This window comes from Mytilus edulis, unplaced genomic scaffold (genome assembly GCF_963676685.1).
Source record: "Mytilus edulis unplaced genomic scaffold, xbMytEdul2.2 SCAFFOLD_1492, whole genome shotgun sequence".
NCBI lineage: Eukaryota > Metazoa > Mollusca > Bivalvia > Mytilida > Mytilidae > Mytilus > Mytilus edulis.
Window position 1 is genome coordinate 1,114 of NW_027268902.1, and position 22,993 is coordinate 24,106.

Sequence of the window (22,993 nt, forward strand, 5' to 3'; positions counted from 1 at the left end):
TTTTCTTTCTCTCAAAAGTAAAGCACATAAGACTGAGTTACACAATTTTTATAAAATCTTTAAAAGTGCAATGAAATAATATTTAATAAGATTTAAAATGACTTAACAAAGTGAACATGCATGATGTTTTGTATTTTTGATATACATTATAAGAAAATGTACCATAAATACTGAAATTCAGCTCGAAAAAGTTCGTACGCGTTATGACCTGAGATTTGATTCTTCAATGCAGGTCATGACCTGCATTTTCATCGTCACAGGTTGACAGGTATGATGTGGTATTAGTGCCAATGAGACAATCTCCATCCAAATAACAATTTATAAAAGTAAACCATTATAGGTCAAGGTACAGCCTTCAACACAGAGCCTTGGCTTACACTGAACAACAAGCTATAAAGGGGCCCCAAAATTACTGTGTAAAAACAATTCAAATGGGGAAAATGTTTTTCCCTGATGACATCAAACCTTAACTACAAAATTATGTATATGTCATTATGACATGAAATTATTGCATAAATTTTAACGTTAACAGATATAAGATTTTAAAAGTTGCAACCCAGTAAGTGACAAAGTGGAGGTTGAACTGGCGGTGTGCTTATAATTTACATGTGTTCCTTAAAATGTTCCATTCATTCTTGATTTCACAAACATACTAAGACAAAAAATAACATTCTGGTGAATTTTGTTTTATAGGTCAGTCCAGATGAGATTGTATGCATTGAACAAAAGACAATTTGTACTTGTTTTTGTTACTTTCTTCATATGTTTTGGTATTACTTTATTGATTGGAGTTGCAGGTGAGTTAATTATAATCTTCATATATTTTGGTTTCATTATATAAATTTGAGATGCAGCTAGGCTAGTCATGATAGTTGCTTTTTTAATATTCAGTCAATATTTGCTACTAGAAGTTTAAAGCAACTTGAAGTTTTGAACTAACTCTACATATCTATAATACTAAAATTACGAGGTCCAATTTGTTAGCCGTCATCACGTAAAAACGACGAATCACAGAATTCAACTTTATATATAACTAATATAGTACAAAGGTGTAGATTAAAAATTACACCACTCCAGGCCCTTTTGTTTTCCATGTAATTAATATTGCCAATAATTAAGAAGTTCCGGGTCGAGTCCGCTACCGATACCAATAGTATATTCACCTGTTACCTATTACCTTATCTGTACGTTCCGCATCTTACAGGCGCACCACCAAACGTTGTTTTCAGGATTAATATGCTATATACACGGGTCATAACCACAACTAAATTGTCAAATTGTTACCTATTGTAGTATTTTAATTAGTAAGACTTTCTAAGATAACAATACGAATGCTAAAAATCTGGACTAAAAATAAGGCGTATAGGTACAGTTTTCAATTTGTTAGTGGGCATGACGTAAAACAGCGAAGCAAAGAATTCAACTTTATTTATAACTTATATAGGACAATGCTGTTGATTAAAAAATACTCCATTCCAGGACCTTTTGTTTTCCAAATAATTAATATTATTGTTTCAGTTCGACGGGTTCAAACAGAAAGACTTGAAAGCAGAGAAAAACTGTGTATCTTATAATCGGCATGACTTTATCAGATGACAATACTAATACTAAAATAAGGCTTGCGCATAGTTATATACTATAATTCAGTCACGTACCCGTGATATCACGGGTGTGTTCTAGTATATTATAAATTTGTGAACATCATAACATGCATGACATGTGTATGTTCAAATTTAAGTATTTATCATCCGTTTGAAATGCATGATATTCCTCAAATTACAACAATCTTCTTAACATGTTATGTATGAATTTCAGGGGGAGAAATTTCAATGGTGAAAGGTTTAGTTGTTGAGTTTTCACCCTTCCATTTGTGTGTCCCTAAAATCTCACATTTTCATCAGCTACAAATTACACTGTAAAGCGTCTTTATATTTTGTATTTAGTTTTAATCGGTTAACCTACATCATAGTCATACATACATGTACATGTATATGGCAGAAAATAAAGAATGCTATAGTTTTGCTATTTTCTTCCAGACTGGCATGCACATGGCTGTAGTGGAAAAAAACAGATGATGTTTTTGCTTTAATATAGATTTAAGAAGATGTGGTATGAGAGCCAATGAGACAACTCTTCATCTAATTATATGTTTATTGTAACATGCAATTGGCAGGAACAAAATTTTGAGTAATTTTGCTCTTAAAATTGCTGAAAGTCTAAATTCAGTTTAATTACATGTATTCAAAATTTTTGTAGAAGAGCAATTTACAGGTTATATAGTCTTTTATTTATTCATAATAATTTAAACACCATCTTTTAATAGCTGACTGCTTTATATTTAGGACCACCAAATATTGAAACAGTCTCCAAGAATGGGTCGTCATTTGGTCCACATAAACCTAAAGATTTGAAGGTAAATAAAGCAGTTCTAAGGTCATTTATTTATGATAGTATTTTAATGACAAGACTATTATATGGGGTCATTATGGTTTCAGGTATGTGTATTCATTTGTCTGTTCTTTATTTATCAGAAGAAAAATATTACAAATACAAGTACAAATTTATATAGGTTATCAAGTATTTGTAAATTTTGTGTATAGATCTTTATAAAATGAATACCTACAGTTTGACCTCTACATTTTAGAGTATATATGTTAGCGGCAATAAGTGAAATTAGGCATTAAGCTTAAATCCTAGGCAATAAGCTAACGCCTAGGCATTAAGTTATTGCCTGAAATTTTCAGGCATTAAGCTTATTTCCTGAAATTTGATGATGATTATTCATCCTATTGCCGAACATAATTTTAGGCAATAAGTAAAATCTGGAATGTATGCATATTTAGTGATTTATTCTTGATATAAAGTCGTTTCTTAATAATTTTTCTAATATTACATGTATTTATATACATTCATTTGACAGATCTTCAAAAGTATGTTTAATTAGTTATTTTAACAGTTTAACAAAATATTAAAAATATTTTAAATGAAAAAAAAGCGATTGTATCCAATTAAAAAAAGGGGGGTGATTCTATAGAATAATAATAATGTTTATTTGAAAATTTGTACACTTCACTAGTCGAGCTGGTTAGAACTGCACAAAAGTAGGCAACATTAAGATATGATTGTTTGCTCACACCATTTTCCAATTTTTTTTTATTGGATAAGTAAGTTTTCTTTCTTCACAGTTCCAGAACTTGTGATATCAAAATGAATTCGACACAAATTTCTATTAAGTTTTCATATTTTTAGATAATTATTTGAAGCGTTTAAATAAAATAATATATTTTATAAGTGTTTCTATTTGCGGTCTCTTGTGGACAGTTGTCTCTTTGGCAATCATACCACATCTTCTTTTTTTATATATTTAGGATGAAATTGGGCACTGTAGTTTGGCATCAGTACAATATTATTTTTTTTCTTTTGCAGTAATAAAATAAAATATTTGAAGTACTCAGTATCAATATGAAAGATTATATTAACTATTTACAATTCAATTATAATATAAAACGTAGTTATATATTTTTTTTACTTATTTTTTGTTTCAAAATGTACAATTATAATATCAAAATTATTTATTACCCTTAAACTAAAAATTTTAAATAAGTATTTTCTAATAATAAATCACTTTTTAAATTTAAGTTCTTGGTTAAATTTGATACAATACATGTATTTCAATGTTTTCATTTGCTATTTTCTTTTACGCCAAAACAAAGGACAGCGGTTAGAACATCCTAGCTAAGATAAACCTCAAAGGTAAAGCTCAGATAGCTTCGATGTGCATGCTGAGACATGTCGTAAGTCAGTCCTTACTTTATCATAATTTCTGTCCTAAGAATATAATTTTACAGGACCAATCACAGGACAGTTTAATTTCGATAAACCTAGTTCTCATAATGTTATTATGTAACAAATATATTTTTATCTAAATGAATAAATGTCTTTTATTTTACTCGCATTTATACTTTAGGCATTAAGCTTAATGCCTGCACTTATTTTTCAGGATTTAAGACTAATGCCTAACATCATTTAGGCAATAGACTTACTGCCTAGGCGTTAGCTTATTGCCTAGGATTTAAGCTTAATGCCTAATTTCACTTATTGCCGCTAACATATATAATCCTTTTTTCTTTTCTTTTTTAAATATTTTATTAATTGATGTTTTGTATTACATTTTATAGACAGGACCATTCATACTGAAGTCTGATCCACTGACAACATACCATCAACAACTCTGGCTTATAGCACGAATAACTACAGACTCAGAAACACGTAATATATTTTTATTTTTCTATACATTTTGTTATCTTCTGCATAGTCATCCTCATCACATTTTAAGTTTATCAACAAAAAAATGGTTTTTGCTTTTTGGGAAAAATACGTCAAGGTAATAATCTCAATAATTTAAACTTTCATTTTGATTTTTATGCCCCATGTATGGGCATTATGTTTTCAGCTCTGTCCGTCCGTCTGTCCCGTTTAAGGTTAAAGTTTTGGTTAAAGTTTTTGGTCGAGGTAGTTTTTGATGAATTTAAAGTCCGATGGTCTTCAAACTTATTAAACATGTTCCCTATGATATGATCTTTCTAATTTTAATGCCAAATTAGAGATTTTATCCCATTTTCATGGTCAACTGAACATAGAAAATGACAGTGCGAATGGGGCATCCGTGTACTTGGGACACATTCTTGTTTTTATATGAATTAAAACAGGACTCAATATTTCAAAATTTAAAATGGCATTTCAGTATTAAATGACCAAATGGCAGTAATAAATGCAAGAAAGGAGTAGGTCCGGTAAGGACCGATTTTGGCCTCAAATTTCAGTTTCATCTGACGAAAGATTTTGACCACTTTTTAAACACTTAAGTGTCTATTTCATTTGATACAATTAATTTATGTGAAAGATTTTAACTAGTTTAGTCATTAAAAACGCTCCGATTCAAGCTCCAATATGAAAAAGCTACCAAATATGCCAAAATATGTCACTTTTCAGATGGTTTTTGTCAAAAATGAAAGTGGCCGCATCCGTGTTCATCCTCAACCTTTATATATGTTATGTATTATCATCAAATACAACTTACATTTCAATTTTTTGGATGAACACGAATGCGGCCACTTTTGTTTTACACGGAAACCGTCTAAAATTTAACAAAAATGCTAGAATTGTGAAGATTTCAGTAATTTAGCATGACTTAATGGTGCTAGTACCCGGTATATGTGCATTGTATTGTCAAAAACAGCCGAATCATTCTACTATCCAATAAATAACTAAAAGTTAACATTTGAACAATTTTGTAAAACTGCTATATTTTGGGGCCAAAAAGGGGTCTTACTGGACTTACTCCTTTCTGAATTTACATTAGTTGTTTTGAAATGCTACATGTATGAATATTTTAAACATTTGTATAATAATTAAATTTTTCAGACTCCAAATTTGAGGAGAAGTTTACAGTGAGTGTACAGATCCGTGGTATGAAAGCTGACGATGAGGGGGTAATACAGGCAGATAATCCTCAATTGAGTCCAAAGATTCATAACAGAACAAGAATTCTCAAGTGTTCAAAGGTAGTTTACAGTTTAAATATACAAACTTGATCTTAAGACAATTTTTTATCATGAAAACTATGGAAAATAGAGAAAATATGACAAAGAAAATAATGTTAAGATGTCGGGATTACCTGTGTTGCAGTTCTATCAATTTGAATAATCGAATAGGAGATTTAACAGAATTCTTTTAGCAAAACTACATCTCGCAGTGAAAAACAAAAACATTGTCTCAATCTGTTGGGAATTCATTACTCTGCAAACATTTTACAACTAAAGTTTTACATTTTTTGTGTGTGGATCTTCTGCATTTTAAGTAGATATAATGGTTGAGTTCTTAGATTTGTATAAATATCAAAATGTAACATTGGGTAATGTTTTTGTTAACAAATAATAAGAAGGAATTAGGCTTCTTCAGAATCATAGGGATAAATGATTTTTATACGACCGCAAAATTTGAAAAAATTTTCGTCGTATATTGCTATCACGTTGGCGTCGTCGTCGTCGTCGTCGTCGTCCGAATACTTTTAGTTTTCGCACTCTAACTTTAGTAAAAGTGAATAGAAATCAATGAAATTTTAACACAAGGTTTATGACCACAAAAGGAAGGTTGGGATTGATTTTGGGAGTTTTGGTCCCAACATTTTAGGAATTAGGGGCCAAAAAGGGCCCAAATATGCATTTTCTTGGTTTTCGCACTATAACTTTAGTTTAAGTGAATAGAAATCTATGAAATTTTGACACAAGGTTTATGACCACAAAAGGAAGGTTGGGATTGATTTTGGGAGTTTTGGTTCCAACAGTTTAGGAATTAAGGGCCAAAAAAGGGCCCAAATAAGCATTATTCTTGGTTTTCGCACAATAACTTTAGTATAAGTAAATAGAAATCAATGAAATTTTAACACAAGGTTTATGACCACAAAAGGAAGGTTGGGATTGATTTTTGGAGTTGAGGTCACAACAGTTTATGAATTAGGGGCCAAAAAGGGGCCAAATAAGCATTATTTTTGGTTTTTGCACCATAACTTTAGTATAAGTAAATAGAAATCTATGAAATTTAAATACAAGGTTTATGACCATAAAAGGAAGGTTGGGTTTGATTTTGGGAGTTTTGGTCCAAACAGTTTAGGAATAAGGGGCCCAAAGGGTCCAAAATTGAACTTTGTGTGATTTCATCATAAATTGAATAATTGGGGTTCTTTGATATGCCGAATCTAACTATGTATGTAGATTCTTAATTTTTGGTCCCGTTTTCAAATTGGTCTACATTAAGGTCCAAAGGGTCCAAAATTAAACTTAGTTTGATTTTAACAAAAATTGAATCCTTGGGGTTCTTTGATATGCTGAATTTAAAAATGTACTTAGATTTTTAATTATTGGCCTAGTTTTCAAGTTGGTCCAAATGGGGGTCCAAAATTAAACTTTGTTTGATTTCATCAAAAATTGAATAAATGGGTTCTTTGATATGCCAAATCTAACTGTGTATGTAGATTCTTAATTTTTGGTCCAGTTTTCAAATTGGTCTACATTAAGGTCCAAAGGGTCCAAAATTAAACTAAGTTTGATTTTAACAAAAATTAAATTCTTGGGCTTATTTGATATGCTTTATCTAAATATGTACTTTGATTTTTGATTATGGGCCCAGTTTTCAAGTTGGTCCAAATCAGGATTCCATATCAAGTATTGTGCAATAGCAAGAAATTTTCAATTGCACAGTATTGCACAATAGCAAGAAATATCTAATTGTGCAATAGCAATTAATTTTCAATTGGAGTTATCTTTCTTTGTATAGAATAGTAGTTGATAATATATGTTGGAAATTTGCCAGACATGACTATGATGTCATTTTCTATTTTTATTTGCCAATAACTTTATGTAAATAACTTCATTGGAAATTTGCCAATATAAAATGTTGCTGATGAAGCTTTTTTTCCTTATCTTATCTAAAATGTTTTTAGATAATGTATGTTGGACATTTGGCAGACATGACTATGATGTCATTTTCTATTTTTATTTGCCAATAACTTTATGTAAATAACTTCATTGGAAATTTGCCAATATAAAATGTTGCTGATGAAGTTTTTTTTATTGTTTTATACAATAAACAATGTATATTCACTTTTACTACCAACCAATCTTTACCATTCAGTGATAACAAGCACTTTATTTTACATTTTAATATTTTATGATGTATTTAAAAGAGTAGTTATTGTTGCAAACTCCATTAGAAATTTGAATTGATATCAGTTTTGGAGAAAGGGAAACAGGGATGTGAAAAAAAGGGGGGGGGGGGGGGGGGGTTAAATTTTTCTCATTTCAGATTTCATAAATAAAAAGAAAATTTCTTCAAACATTTTTTTGAGAGGATTAATATTCAACAGCATAGTGAATTGCTCAAAGGCAAAAAAAAACTTTTAAGTTCATTAGACCACATTCATTCTGTGTCAGAAACCTATGCTGTGTCAACTATTTAATTTTAGATTTAAAAAGTTTGAAGAAGAAATCTTTAATTGATTTGTAAAATCTTGACATTTGTTTTGTGTAAAAAAAACCCATGTAATGTCAAAAATTTGATCACAATCCAAATTCAGAGCTGTATCACGCTTGAATGTTTTGTCCATACTTGCCCCAACTGTTCATGGTTCGACCTCTGCGGTCGTATAAAGCTGCGCCCTGCGGAGCACCTGGTTCTTTTTGAAACTGACAGAGAAAAGATGAGACTTGGAAAGAGAAGTGCCTGTTCTCATATGGCAGTTACACATTTACTTGTTATTTAACTTTTGGGGTAAAGATTGCATGAAATTCAATCAAAACCTTATGGTACAGACCTGATATTCATATGATGAAGACATAATTTTTCATTCAGTTTAATTGAAGTCTGGAGCTGGCATGTCAGTTAACTGCTAGTAGTCTGATGTTATTTATGTATTATTGTCATTTTGTTTATTTTCTTTGGTTACATCTTCTGACATCAGACTCAGACTTCTCTTGAACTGAATTTTAATGTGTGTATTGTTATGCATTTACTCACAAAGATCTCACAAACATGTTTAACCCTTGCGCATTTTTGCGCCTGTCCCAAGTCAGGAGCCTCTGGCCTTTGTTAGTCTTGTATTATTTTAACTTTTAGTTTCTTGTGTTCAATTTGGAGTTTAGTATGGTGTTCATTATCACTTAACCAGTATATATTTGTTTAGGGGCCGGCTGAAGGACACCTCCGGGTGCGAGAATTTCTCGTTGCATTGAAGACCTGTTGGTGACCTTCTGCTGTTATCTCCTCTATGGTCGGGTTGTTGTCTCTTTGACACATTCCCCATTTCCATTCTCAATTTTATTGATATCTAAATCTTAGAAGGTTTGTCACTACTTTTGAGAAACATAAAATAAAGTCCACTGATCTCAATATTTTAAATATCCTATATATCCATGAACATTTCCTGAAATTAATCATTGAAACATATGCTCAGATATTCAAGTTACATGATGATGAACATTACATTACTTGTGCAAGGTGCAGGAATCTAATGTCTGTTCTAAAAATATCACAAGTAATCTTTCAAATTGGAGTTATCTGCATTTGTCAAGAATTTAGTTGAATCAGCTTCTACAATGCTTGATACAATGCAATGTTTAATTTTACTTCCCACTGATAGATTAAAGCAATCTTTACCCTTCAGTGCTTGCAAGCAATTTGATTGTATCCTTCTTCTCATTTAAGTTCTTTTTGTTTATTCTGAATTAAAGATGATGGTGTTCGTATTTACAGCTGAGATTATTATTATGGATTCATTATTATTTGTTGGATACCTATTTTAGTGGGAACACGAGGACCACATATTCAAATATTCAACAAATTACAAATTTACTAAAGGCTTTGTACACAGAAATCGGTAAAACCACTAAGTCAAATATCCATGAAAAATGCATGTTTACCTCAATCCACAAAAATTGATACCCGTGAAAATAAATGTATCCACAGTATTACACATATATGTGTAAGACCACTAGCATGAACCTTAATACATTTAGTCTTCTCCTTCATATACAATCTGGATGTTTACCCATTAATGTAAATTTGTTTATGTAATTTCAGCAATGTGATGACCTGATCTTATTACATCTTGGATACTTAGATTATAACTACTATAGAATAAAAATCAATTTCTATGGATTAGAGAACACAAAGTTTGATTTTAAAGACATTGTATTTTATGTAAGTATTTTGTCAACGATTGTAGTGTTTATAATTAGAGAAATTGATTGTTAATTTTTTTGCATTAGATTTTGTTGATTTCACTGGGGGAATAAGGACCTTTCCAGGAACAAAATTAGGATGGGCCAAAATGCACTTTTTGTTTAATCCAGCTATAAATGAAATTTTTACTTCCATTCTTCCTTTAATTGTTTAGGCTACCTTTCTTAAATAATCACCACCTGTTTAATATTGATATAAGTGCGTTCTGACCCCATTTCCTCCCACCACAATCAATTCTAAAACAGCCTAAAGTTCAGAATAAATATTAAAAGCAACAAAAAACTTTTTTTACTAATGTAATTGATGTTTAAATCATATCATAGTGTTGTTTACTAATGATTAATTTTCAGAAGATATGGAAAATTATCTTTTATGGTTTTATTTTTCAGTTTAAGACTTACAACTCTTCATTCACACAGATTGAAATCTGGATCAGATTTGTGTTTTTATTCATGACGTTTGTAGCAACAGTAAGTATTGTCAATTCAGTGTTCTCCCCAGGATTTTTGGATAGCACCAGGGTAACGCGTGACGAAATTTATTTTACAATATTTTGTGTCGCGTTGCGTCGCTTATTTTTTTCTTGTTAGTTTTTGTCATTACCTTTTTGCCTTTGTTTTGTTAACTGTGGTACTGTGTTATATAGACTTTGGGTCAGAACATTATTGGTAGAAAAAGTAGAAACAGTTTGTATACTTTAATATCTTTGAAAAAGAAAAGAAAGCACAATAAGTCTTTAAACTAAAGTCACTTCTTATATTTTGATCAAGCCATTTTGTCCCAATACTTGTAGTTACACTACACATTCCCCATGTTAGATTTGACCATAACAATGAACTTTGAACAAGATTAATTTTTGATACAGAACCTTCAGTAAATTATAAACTATTTTCCATTCTTTTAAACATTATTTCTTTAATTTATTTTATAGTTAAAATACCTTGTTTCAATTGTAACAGTTTTATAAATTTACATTCCTAATACATTTTAGCCTTGGCGTTGTCAGTTTGTTTTACTGTCCCTTTGGTAACTTTCGTCCCTCTTTTAGGCATTACGCTTGTCATGCCTTCACAAGTTTGACAACAAAAGGAAGTTTTTAACGACCTTGACTGGCTATAGAGTTTGTGAAGAAAAACTTCCAACTTAATATAAAATGTCTGTGTATCAATAAAGGTATGATTCTCTAAGATAATTTGCAAAACATTTTTGTTGGTATGTTCTTAGAAAGTTTTTATCCTTAATGTAACATTCTAATATAATTTTGCATTCAATTTATACTTTATTTTAAATTTCAATGAGAAATTATATGTGAGGAGCATTTATTTGTAATAAGCAAAATCAGGGGAAGTAACTCTACAATTAATTTCTAACAGGCAAATTATTTTGACTAAAGACTGGCGTAATAGAGTTCATAAACAAATGTCTGCTTGTCCCTATTGCAAGTCTTGATATTAAAATTATAATCTCTTTATTAATTAAAACACAAGAGAATCATGTACATCGATTAAATCCAATCATCAACAAGGTTAACCTCAACAGGTAAATCGATCACGTGGTGTAAACAATCTACTTGTCAATACTGGATTAAACTGGTTAGAACTGGTCAATTTTCATGTAAAATTTCAACCCTCACTGAATGTTGAAGTCATCTAAAACTTTACCAATTTTAATACGATTTTTTTACCGAAAACTTTAGCACCACGGAGAAAAATTATACATCGCGGCAAGAACGATACCACCGCGGTAGAAAATTATACATCGCGGGCCCGTGGTCCTTTAAGGGCCTGGGGAGAACACTGGTCAATTATCAAGTAAACTTCGAGAGGTAAAAGATACTATGGGCCAATCAAATACCAAAAGTCAGAATTAAACAATACCATGGCCAAAAAGAAAACAAACAAATAAGACCAACAACAACCCCAAAAACACTACACAGAAAACAATTAAATGTAGTGTGTAAAGTATCATTAGTTTTGTGCTACTGTAGTTAAACTGTGAACAGTTAAACTGTGAACATTTAAAAATATTTTATAACCCGAACACATTGACTTTTATCACATCTCGGTTTAATGTTATTTATTTTAAGGGTGACATCATCTACTTATGTTATTATATTTCATTGTTTATTTTTATACAAAACTTGGCAAGAAAAGTCCAGTGTGTGATAAATTGGTTTTAAATTCTATCTCGTAATCTCAAACGAGCATGTGGACGTTCAGCAACCAACAATCAATCAATCAATCAAACGAGCATAAAATATTTATCCAATAACCACAAACTCTCACATGGGAGACGCCACTTGCAGACACAAGCACACATTTTATTATAAATATTCTCTGACACCTGCCTCTCTATAAATGCTTTGTTGTGTTTCAGTTTATAGTACTTTACCTTTTCAGTGTGTGTTTGGTCATTCTTTGAGGAAGTTTACTATACGAGATTGGTCAATAGAACAAAGATGGATGTCTTTACTGCTACCTCTACTATTATTGTATAATGGTAAGATGTTTGTTATACCTCAGTTCCCAAGGAGGGGATAATGGTTTTAATCCCACTATGTGTCTATCTGTCAGTAATACATTTCTATTGTAAGTCATAGCTTGTTCTAGATATATATTTTTTTTTTAAATCTTTCTCTTTACCAGTCATGACACTTAAAACTTAATTAATGGTTGGTCGTTTATTTGGTACATGTATCTGTTTCAGTTGATATTACATACATAAAAGGAACAAATACAAGTATTGAAAAAATTGCAATAAAAAATACATGTATAAGAAAAAAGTCTACCAAACACACCAATGATATAGATATTGAACAAAGATGCAAAACCCTCTTGAATGTCCAACTAAAATCAGAATTGTTGCTTGATACCTCTAAAGAATTCGCAAATTACTGGAAAAAAGTAGTGATAAGAAAAAAAATCACTTCAAAATCATTCAGGCAAGCTTTATCTAAATATCAATGATAGTCCTAAGGGAAATAAGTAGAGCAGTTATTTCTTAAAATCCTCATCATTATGGTTATTTATTTTCTGAGAAATGTGCAATTCTTATCTTTGTTGTATTTTAAATGTTTTATTTTTCAGATCCAATATTTCCGCTGACATTCCTAGTAAACAGTTGGGTTCCTGGAATGTTTGATGCTTTATTCCAAGCCTCTTTCCTATGTGGTCTCTTATTATTCTGGTTGTGTTTATATCATGGTGTCAGACAGGTAAATATGTATTTATATATTTGTTGATTCAGTGTAACCTGTGTTATCCGACACACTGGGGGACCTGAAAAAAATGATGGATTAAGCAGGGTGTTGGAAAACTCAGGTTTTTTCTGCCAGGAAACGGCATTTTTTGGGACCATGAAAATGTGTTGGTTAAAGCAAGATGTTGGAATAAGGCAGGTTACACTGTATATATACCCTATATGACAAAGGACAATAGATTGATGATTATGATGTAAAGTAGTTTATTTCAGTAAAATGGTTAAAAAAATCATTGAATATTTCAAGATATAAACAATTTTATTCTTCTCTCCATATATTACACAATAATGAGCAGTAACATAAAAGTATTCTTTTGAAGTGTTGAAACAGTTTTTGCATTAAACAATGACAAATGATTCTAAGAATATATTTCATATTCATGGAAAAAATTAAAAGTTTGCTGTCTTGTATGAAGATTATTATAGTTGAGTATACACTTTGTATTTATATAATTAAACAAATCTATCCTATAAGCACTGTCCATAATCTCTAAAAAAAAGTCTAAAATTATATTGAACTCAGCTTTGCTTTGATTCTTATCCTTTTAGAAAGTGACCACCCTCCCTCAGCCCAAAATAAATGTGGTTGTGGGTTAATACATCCCACACACCTCTCATCATGGATGTATCTTAAGAAAATATGCTACAGTCAGATAATTTTGTACATCACAATCATCCTTTATGATTTAAACACAAAAATGAAATATAAATCAGACAATACCCCATCTTTTGTATGTTGATAAATCTTAATACAGTCAAAAACTGAAGAAAGTTTTCAAGTATGCTTACAGTCTACATATTGATGTGTCATATTAATGGTTGTATGGTTTTATTTCCAGACTGACAGAAGATTTGTGAAGTTCTACATACCAAAGTTATTTATAGTTGGACTGATTTGGATTTCTGCAGTAACTTTGTCTTCCTGGCAGGAGTATAATGAAATACAAGATCCTACATATTATTACAGACTGGATACTACTAATTTTATGGTATGTAATTATAGATTATTGTTGATCATCTCAACGAGATTGATTTTCTTGCTTGAGCCGATACGGCAAAAGCAAGAAAAGCAATCGAGTTGGGATGACCAATGATAATCTGTTTATCGCTATTTTACCTATGACGCTGTTGTCAATTTCATGTCAATTTCATTAGCCACGTGCCTCTTTAGTTTCTAGCGATAATTTTCCATCTCTAGCGAGTAGCATGATATGAAAAATTATCACAAAAAAAGATCAAAGGAAAAATGCACAAATAGCGATAATAACTCTTTCTCATAGTGTTGTTTATTGCTCAACATTCATTAACCAATATTTTAGGTAAATAAGGACACTTGTTGTTTCAATTATGTGAGATACTGGTACTAACAAACATAGGAAACTATCAAAATACTTCCTGGATAATTGGTTCAAATTACATTAAATTTTAGAAGATATAAATCCAATAGATTTATATGAAAACTTATTGATTTGTATAACTATATCTGCAAAAATGGAAAAAAAAGAATGTGAATTGTCCTTATGCTATAGTTCTTTTATACATTTATAAGTGTTTTTAAATGGGTCTGATGGTTTATTTTGAATACCGACCTATAGTTGAATTCTGCATTGAAACAGTAAAATATAGAAAGGTACATTTATCTTTTTACCTCTGATTGTACCCTAAAGTTGAGCTTTTCATGGAGCATCAAGCTACATTTGTAAAAGAGGGATGACAGATACCAGAGGGATAGTCAAACTCATAAATCATAAATAAACTGACAACGCCATGGCTAAAAATTAAAAGGACAAACAGACAAACAATAGTACACATGCCACAACATAGAAAACTAAAGAATAAGCAACACAAACCCCACCAAAAACTAGGGGTGATCTCAGGTGCTCCAGAAGGGTAAGCAGATCCTTCTCCACATGTGGCACCCGTCATGTTGCTCATGTTATAACAAATCTGGTAAATAGTCTAATTAAAGTGACGGAAAGAAATCAGCATGGTTTGTTTTGAACAAAATAATGTTCTCTAAAAAGTCTCAAATGAATATAAGATCATTCTAATACATCAATGATTTCACTTCAGTTAATAATTAATAAATTCTTTCTGTCCTAAAATGTCTTTACATAAAAATGAAAACTTGCCATATACACATTAAAACGTAAAATGAGGGTGAATGTTAGAAATCCAGGGTGACTAGATAGCACTTTTGAAAATGAGAAAGCAAAGTGACAGATAGGAAGCTGATTCATTTGCTGAAATTGTCAATCAAGTTGGGGCCTGATGTCTGAAATAGTGACTTACTGAAAGTAAACAGTCTGATGAGACTTGTAACATCTGCAGGAAAAGAAAATGTTATTTTATAATGGGATCTCTTGACATTATCTTACTACTTCTAGAAGATAAACAGTTAAATTTTAAATCCTGAGAACACTGAAGAAGGTATATTACTGTTCCATGAACTATCTAAATAATTCTTTGATGGTTCGACAAATTTAATCCATGCCTCTTGCCCCTTTGTCATTTTAACAATCACAGTAATGGATCCTGTCATAGAATCGCCAGTCTCATCATTGTCTACTACATTACTAGCTATTGGTGTTCCATCAACCACAAGAGCACTGGTGAAATCGATTTTAGCGGAAGACAGTGTAGTCCAGGAAAATGTGTATATCCCATCTTCTTTAGATGTAAACTTTCCTGTTATACCATCATAAGCACTACCAATGTTCAGTGGTACAACATCAAATATAACTATCGTTCCTATTGCTAGATTTTTCTTGTAAGACGACAAATGTGAGAAAAATGCATACTTCAATCGATCTTTTCGTTCAAATTTCTGTTTGAATTCTTCCATTTTCACCTCAAAGCTTGCAATACTTTTGTCCTCATTGTCTTGAAATAATGTCAACATTTCTTCACTTTTATTTTTTATGAGCAGTTCCATCTGATCTGTTTTAATTGTATGTCTTTTCTCAGTATCTTTAAACTTGTCTGTTATTTCTGAATTCATCTTTTCTGTTTTGTTATCTATCATTTGTTGCATCATGCTTTCCATTGCTGTCTTCACACCCTTTTTAATCTCCTGTTCAATGTATGCTTTTAGATGCTTATTCATTTTAGACACATCCAAGTCAGCTTTTAAAGAAGCTTTCATATTGTCCATTATTGGCATAGATATTACTTCACTACAGTGTTCTCCATCGCAGGAGTCAGATTCAGATAACGACAAGACAGTGTCTACAAGAATAACATGAATGATAAAAGTCGCTAATAATCCTTTCATTCTGAGCAGTTTCAATATACTACTGACTAACTATTTAAAAAATATGACTGGCTATTGATTAATTTAATAAAATGTGTTCACCCAGCTGTACTATTCACTTATTAAATATTGAAGTGTCAGATACTTTATATAAGTTGAAAATGAGTCCCTTTCCATGTGACATAAAAGTGATTTGTGTTAGTATAACACTTACACAAAGTGTCTGAGAACTTTCATGATTTGTTTTTACATATTCTATTTCATAATTTTTTAATGGACTCTTTGGTACATATGTAATTTTCTTGTAACAAGAAACTTTGAAGCATTTAGTTTTAGCACATACACTTAAACAACAATTTTGGTATCAGTGCGTGAAGGAAGCCAATACTTAAAGGAATGGTTATCACATGACAGTATATACTGTCATGACAGTATACATGACAGTATATACTGTATGATAAGGATCAAGTGAAGTGCATGTGACTGGTTATTATCTTTATACTGCACTCGTTCTATTTGAGCAATCAAAATGTGTTGACTGTATATTTCTATGTCATATACAGTCACTGACCAGATGTCACTTTTTCTCATGAATATTCAAATAGAAGTTGCCGAAATTATTATTGATTATTCATACGACTTCTTCAACCTTTTCTTGTTTCCAATGTATACAATGGTGTGTGGAACGACTCAAACTTGTTTCTTTTACAATTTTTGGAAAAACATATTTCACTAGTTAATATTTTTTGTTTGCAACCTATAAATCATTATGTTTTATGCTTATTGTTGACATTTTAGTCCATTTTCAAACAAATTCGTTCACCATCGTTTGCGGCTTTCCACAGGTATAATGTACATTTCATCGTGTTATATATTTCTCCGCCTGCATGATATGAGGCCTGATAAAAGAGGGAATTTTCCCAATATTTTAATCAAATAAACAACATTAACACATTAAACAACAATTGAAAATGTTTTTTTTTTAGATTGCAGTATAAAGACAATAATAGTGCATTGACTTGACATATCAACCATATAAGGATTTGGCCTGAAAATAGTACATACTTATTTTAGGGATACTTTTTGGCTAAAAGAACTAGTTAATGTAACACGAATTAGTCTAAGAAAATATTGCAGTTTTCACTCCATCCAAATTTCCATGTCATATTTTACTATTCTATAGAGCATAAAGAGAAGAAAAAATGTATTGCCTTGTCTGTCAGCAGACATTTGGTGTTCTAAGTTCAAGGATGACAAATAGCAAAGACATCACATTTCTGCATGCATTCAACATTAATCCAACAGAAAACATACTATTGAATAGTATTCTATTTTTTCTTTTTGTTTAATGCTGTGCCAATCAATTCAAACAACACAAATTTTTTACAAGTCATCAAATATAGTTTTCAACAGCAGATATCATATTCAGTTACTGATTTCATCAGATTAGATTATGGAAAATTGATGAAACAAGGAGATGTGGTGGTATACTTGTCCATGAGATAGTTACTGAGCAGCACACTTAAATTTGAAAAGTGATGATTCTTAACATCAGAAGTACTTGTACATTATATATATTATATATATATTGTATATATTGTTTGACCTTGACCATACAGGATTTCAACAAATTCAGTTTCAAGATGAGAATTGGTATTTGCCCACTTATGTTTCAATAGTAGCTTTTATGTTTACACCTTTCAGGAATAAATCAGACAACAAAGAGGGGGGTTTCAAACGACATTGACTACCCTTGAGGGTCTTGCACAGTTGGTTTAAATCAGATGATTAAGATCTACATCCAATCTTGTCCTCATTAGATACTGCTTTTTTAAAAGAAATTATTTTTCTAAAATCTCTATCTTTTTCTTGTTTTGTGTGATACTTGGGATGTTTTCTTATGTAAGGGGATGTGGTTTACATGTCCATGAGATAGTAACCCAATAACACAGCAAAGTAATGCTTCTTGACATCAGAAGTGTTTGTACATTATGATAAGTGCTTGTACAAATGATTGTGTTTTACCTGAACTACAAACAGGTGAGTTATTACCATAAAATGGTATTGTGCAAGGCTTATCATAATTGTGTCTATATTAAGATGAGGTATTATTGTTTTAAATAGTTGTCTTTCCCTAGATAAAGCATGGAGGACAGATGGCAAAATACCAGTACTCACATTTTCTCATAATAGTTTCATGCTATTGCCTATTTCAGTCTATTAGTTCTACTATATCTTTTTTTATTTGCAGGGTTTTAAAATATTTTTCTTCATTGTTGGAGGCCTGTATCTTCTGTACCTAGGGTATCTGTTAATCAGAGCATATGCAGAGCTGAGATCTATGCCATATTTTGGTAAGAGCATGAACAAGTTCATATCTAGGATTTTATAATGAAACAATGATGTAAAAGTTTTTCTGGGATATTAAAAGTAAAATTACTTGTGTTACTAAGTGTTAGAGAATGCATATATGGTGTTTAATATTGTAGTTTCTTTGAAGTATCAATACTCATAAAACATTTTACAGTTTTATTATCTTGCCTGCTGCTGTTATTACAGTGTTAGAGATTGGTATGACAGCCAGGATGTGGCTAGTAGTAGTACTGGCTACAAGGGAATATGATAAAAAAAAAAATCATATTTCAGAAAATTTTTAAGAGCTAAACAATCCAGACATATTTTGAATATATATATTTTAACTCATGACTTTGTTTTCTGCAATGCCTCATGTAGTTGAACCTCAAAATTATAAAAAAAAATATTATATTGACTTGTGTTCTAATGAGATTTCATAAAATGAATTTCAAATTAATCAACTATGCTGTCAATGGACTGTTTCAGAATCTTAGTAGTTATTGGTTCATGGGTAACTTCATTGCTGGTTCACCAAAATGAAAATAACATCATTGACAGTATATCCATTGTGTATGATTAAGTTTACATTCAAAACTTTTTGGTATTCTATTAAAAGGGATAACCACTAGGAAAAGCCAAAAATACTGCACATTATATCAGACCATATCAACTCCCTACAACTAAATCCAGACCTACAAAGTACAAACAAAAGGACAAACAACATAGAATAAAAACACATGGTCCAGAAACATGTAGCATAGCTTGCTTGTTACAGACACTGTAAAATAAGTGAATGCTTTTTAAACAATACCGGTAAGCTTTTGTTCCTTTAACTGTGACTTTATATCTGTGTTTCTACATTCATTTTCACTAAAATTGTTTTAATTTCAGATTTGAGGTTAAAGTTCATGACCTTTTTAATGTTAATTGTGTTGACAATCAGTATTACAATAACAGTGATGAGATATGGTGCTGCAGCTTTACAAGATAATTTTGTAGCAGAATTGTCCACAAACTACAAAAATTCAGCAGAATTTGTTGCCATTTATGGACTGCTCAATTTCTATATGTACACAATGGCATTTGTGTATTCGCCTTCCAAAAATGCTATATATGGTAAGCATATTCAGCTGAGTATGAAACAAATATGTTGTTTCCTTTCTTTATACATCTTTTCTATGTCAATCTTTTTGATATTTTAACTCAATAATATTAACAGGACCACAGAAACATTATATAAAATAGTGGAAAAAAATTGAGGTGCAGATTATCTTCTCTTTATTTATCAGAATTAACATGTAGCTCAAATAAGCAATACTAGAATCATTTGTTAGTCTGACATTTTGAGAGATAAAAAAAATCTGTCTCTGTTTAAAAAAATAATGCTAATGATCAATAATTCATGGTTTTTGAATGAAGAATGAAATAGTACTCTAGTCCAAAATATTGCATTTAAATTTTTTACAATAACAATACTTTTCTTTCACAGAGAGTAATTTTAAAGATAATCCTGGAATGAGTATGTTAAATGACTCAGATGAAGATGTGCATTATGGGTAGGTTTTATAATTAGTCTATGATTAGTGAAAAGGTTGAAGCTATGATGCCTAAGTATTTTTACAGACATTTTGAAATCTGTTATGGTATAGAAATCTCTTCTTTTAAATTTGGTTTTGATACAGAAATTCTCAATTCTGTAGAATGTTTCATTTTGTGAGATAAAGTTGACTTACAAAAAGACAGCATTAACATGATTAATAGAATTTGTATACAAGACAAACATTGATTTGGTCATCAGCTGAAATATCGACTTGCAGAAAAATTGGAAACAATATTGTTTTACCTGTAATGACAGTTGCAGTATGCAAGAGATTATATCTGCCGGCTGTGTATACTACTGTTGGTACTCGTTGGTAGTTGGTACTTTAAGGATCAGTGATCAAGGTTAAAGTTACGTGATAAGGTCAATTTCTCAGATACTATAAGCAGTAGGTCCACTATATGTGGTGTATGGAATAATTGTAAGGCTTGCATGTTAGTCTAGCAGGTTTCATCTGACCTCAACCTCATTTTCATGGTACATTGGACAATGTTAAGTTTTTGTTTTTCAGTCTGACTATTAATTACTATAAGCAGTTGGTGTATAGAATAATTGTAATGTGTAAATATCTTTCTGACAGACTTTATATGACTTCAATCACATTGTCATTTGTATAAATTATAAACATAAAGTTTATGTGATACTTGAAGTAAAATCTTCATATTTATGACTTTCAACATAAAATCAATGGTCAGTAAAGCAGGAGAGACATTTCAGCGTTTGCACTCTTGAAGTACTTTATTTGAGGATTTGGTTTTAACTTGGTGAACTAGTATATGAATTCAAATTAACAAGACTGCAATGGGATTTAAGTAATAAAGATAAAGAACAACTACAGTTTGCTATAGTAGATAAATTATTTTGACAAACTCATTTCAACATCTATTCTAGGTCAGATCAAGAAGAAACAACACTGACAACAAGTCGACATGTCAGTCGTTACCATGACAGTGATGAAGAAATATTCCGACGGTGAAAATGGTGACACTGAAGCATTATGGGACAGTAGATCTGATCTGTGGTCAAGGGTACTCGTAGAGACCATTTTGGTTGGGATTGTGATAAAAGATGGCATTTATTAGTAGTGCAATATAGATTACTTATATTATTGTGATTTTACATTGAATGTTAAACAAGTTTTCAGTCAACATGACAATGGTTTCATAACAGTGAAGACCAGTTATATCTCAAAGTAAAACTGCCAAAAAGTCTTCAGACTGAAATTGTTTGTTTGTTATAATTTGTTGTTAAATGTTATATTTAAAGTTTGATAGTAATGGGGCTGGGCTGTTCCTGAATTGATGTATGTAGTTGTCAGATGACACTTCTTTTACAGTTTGAGGGTTGGTAGTTATGTTATAAAGATAGCTTGAACAATCATAGGAACAAGTCAATTTAGATTTTATGCATGGCTGGGTTAAATAGAAAGTGTCTTCTGACCCCTTAAACATTTATTTCTGGAACAGGCATAACAAGTATTAAAGCAAAAAGAAGTTTAAATATTTTTTAGACTTTATATTTATGCTTCATGAGCAAGAAATGTTTATGTAGCTATGAAATAGTTTATATGATGTCTGTTAAGCCATTTTGAAAAATAAAGTCATATATAACAAGATATATTCAAAAAAGATGAAGCTGGTTTATATAAAAATTCCAGCTATACATAATTATATATACCACATAATATTCTTGACATATTCATACAATTTGAATGACCTTTTGTACCATAAAGGGTGAAAGAGATGAACAAATAAAGTATTAGATAACCAAAGGTCAAATGTTTTCCAATTTGAAATTATTTTTTTATTTTCTTCACTCTGTGTGGCACCTATAGCTAGATAGTCAAATTTGACTTGGAATGTGATCTGTCCTTTAAAAGGGCCCTTGACCTAGTTAAATGTTCAAAACAGAGATTTGGATCAGTTTAGAACTGTAATGGTTTGATTAAAAAAAATTGAACCCCCTCTGTGGTATGTTTCTACACATTTTTATTTACAATTTGTATTGATCTAATTTTGCTTAACTGGCTTGTGAGCAGCTTTAATACAACATGCTTTATACGGATAATATATTTTGCTTTCTTTGTTGAAACTGTATTTAAAAAAATCAGCTTTAAATTATTAATGATTAAATCCAATATCCACAGTCTGAATTTCTACAATGAAAACTTTTTATCAAATTCTTTGTATATTAGTACATACTTGGAATTTTATATTTTCCCATTTAAAGCATTCCATCTGGGCATTCTTTTTAGAAACATGCAGAATTAAAAATGATACATGATGTAATATAGATGTTATATGATAAATGATAGATAAATACATATTATATAATTAAGAGACCATTAAAATAGATACATGTATTTATAAATATCAATAAGTACATTCTTGGGTTAAAGTTTTTAGTTAAAGTAGTTTTTCCACTTGTCATTATCAAGTAGAAAGATCAACTGTAGGTTAAGATTATAAAAATATATATTTAAATGAATACCTCATTGGAAGTCATGCCTCAAGTATCTGTTTTGATAATACTAAGAACAATTTTGAAAATTACTGGTCATACAAATGTTTTAGTTTAGAAGAGAATAGTTGTGTACTCAAAGCTAGTCGCCTTAATTGTCCTTTAAGAGTATTTATTTGGTTCAAGTTATCTGGTGGTTTTTTTTTTCATATATTTTTATTTTATTAAGATATATTTGTTCTAATTTGACTCATTGAATAAAGGGTAAT

General features: G+C 30.7%; 1 protein-coding gene across 1 annotated transcript; it reads left to right on the forward strand.

Annotated features, from left to right (window-relative positions):
• Positions 1-693: 693 nt before the first annotated feature.
• On the forward strand, positions 694-22,993 carry LOC139509042 (transmembrane protein 181-like; the record flags this gene model as incomplete). Its single annotated transcript, XM_071296064.1, is given in 13 exon segments — positions 694-797; positions 2,343-2,413; positions 4,179-4,269; positions 5,425-5,564; positions 9,637-9,756; positions 10,188-10,268; positions 12,198-12,297; positions 12,885-13,012; positions 13,896-14,045; positions 18,561-18,663; positions 19,556-19,780; positions 20,154-20,220; positions 21,156-22,993. Coding segments are annotated over 13 exon segments (1,465 nt in total), but the record flags the coding sequence as incomplete, so codon positions are not given.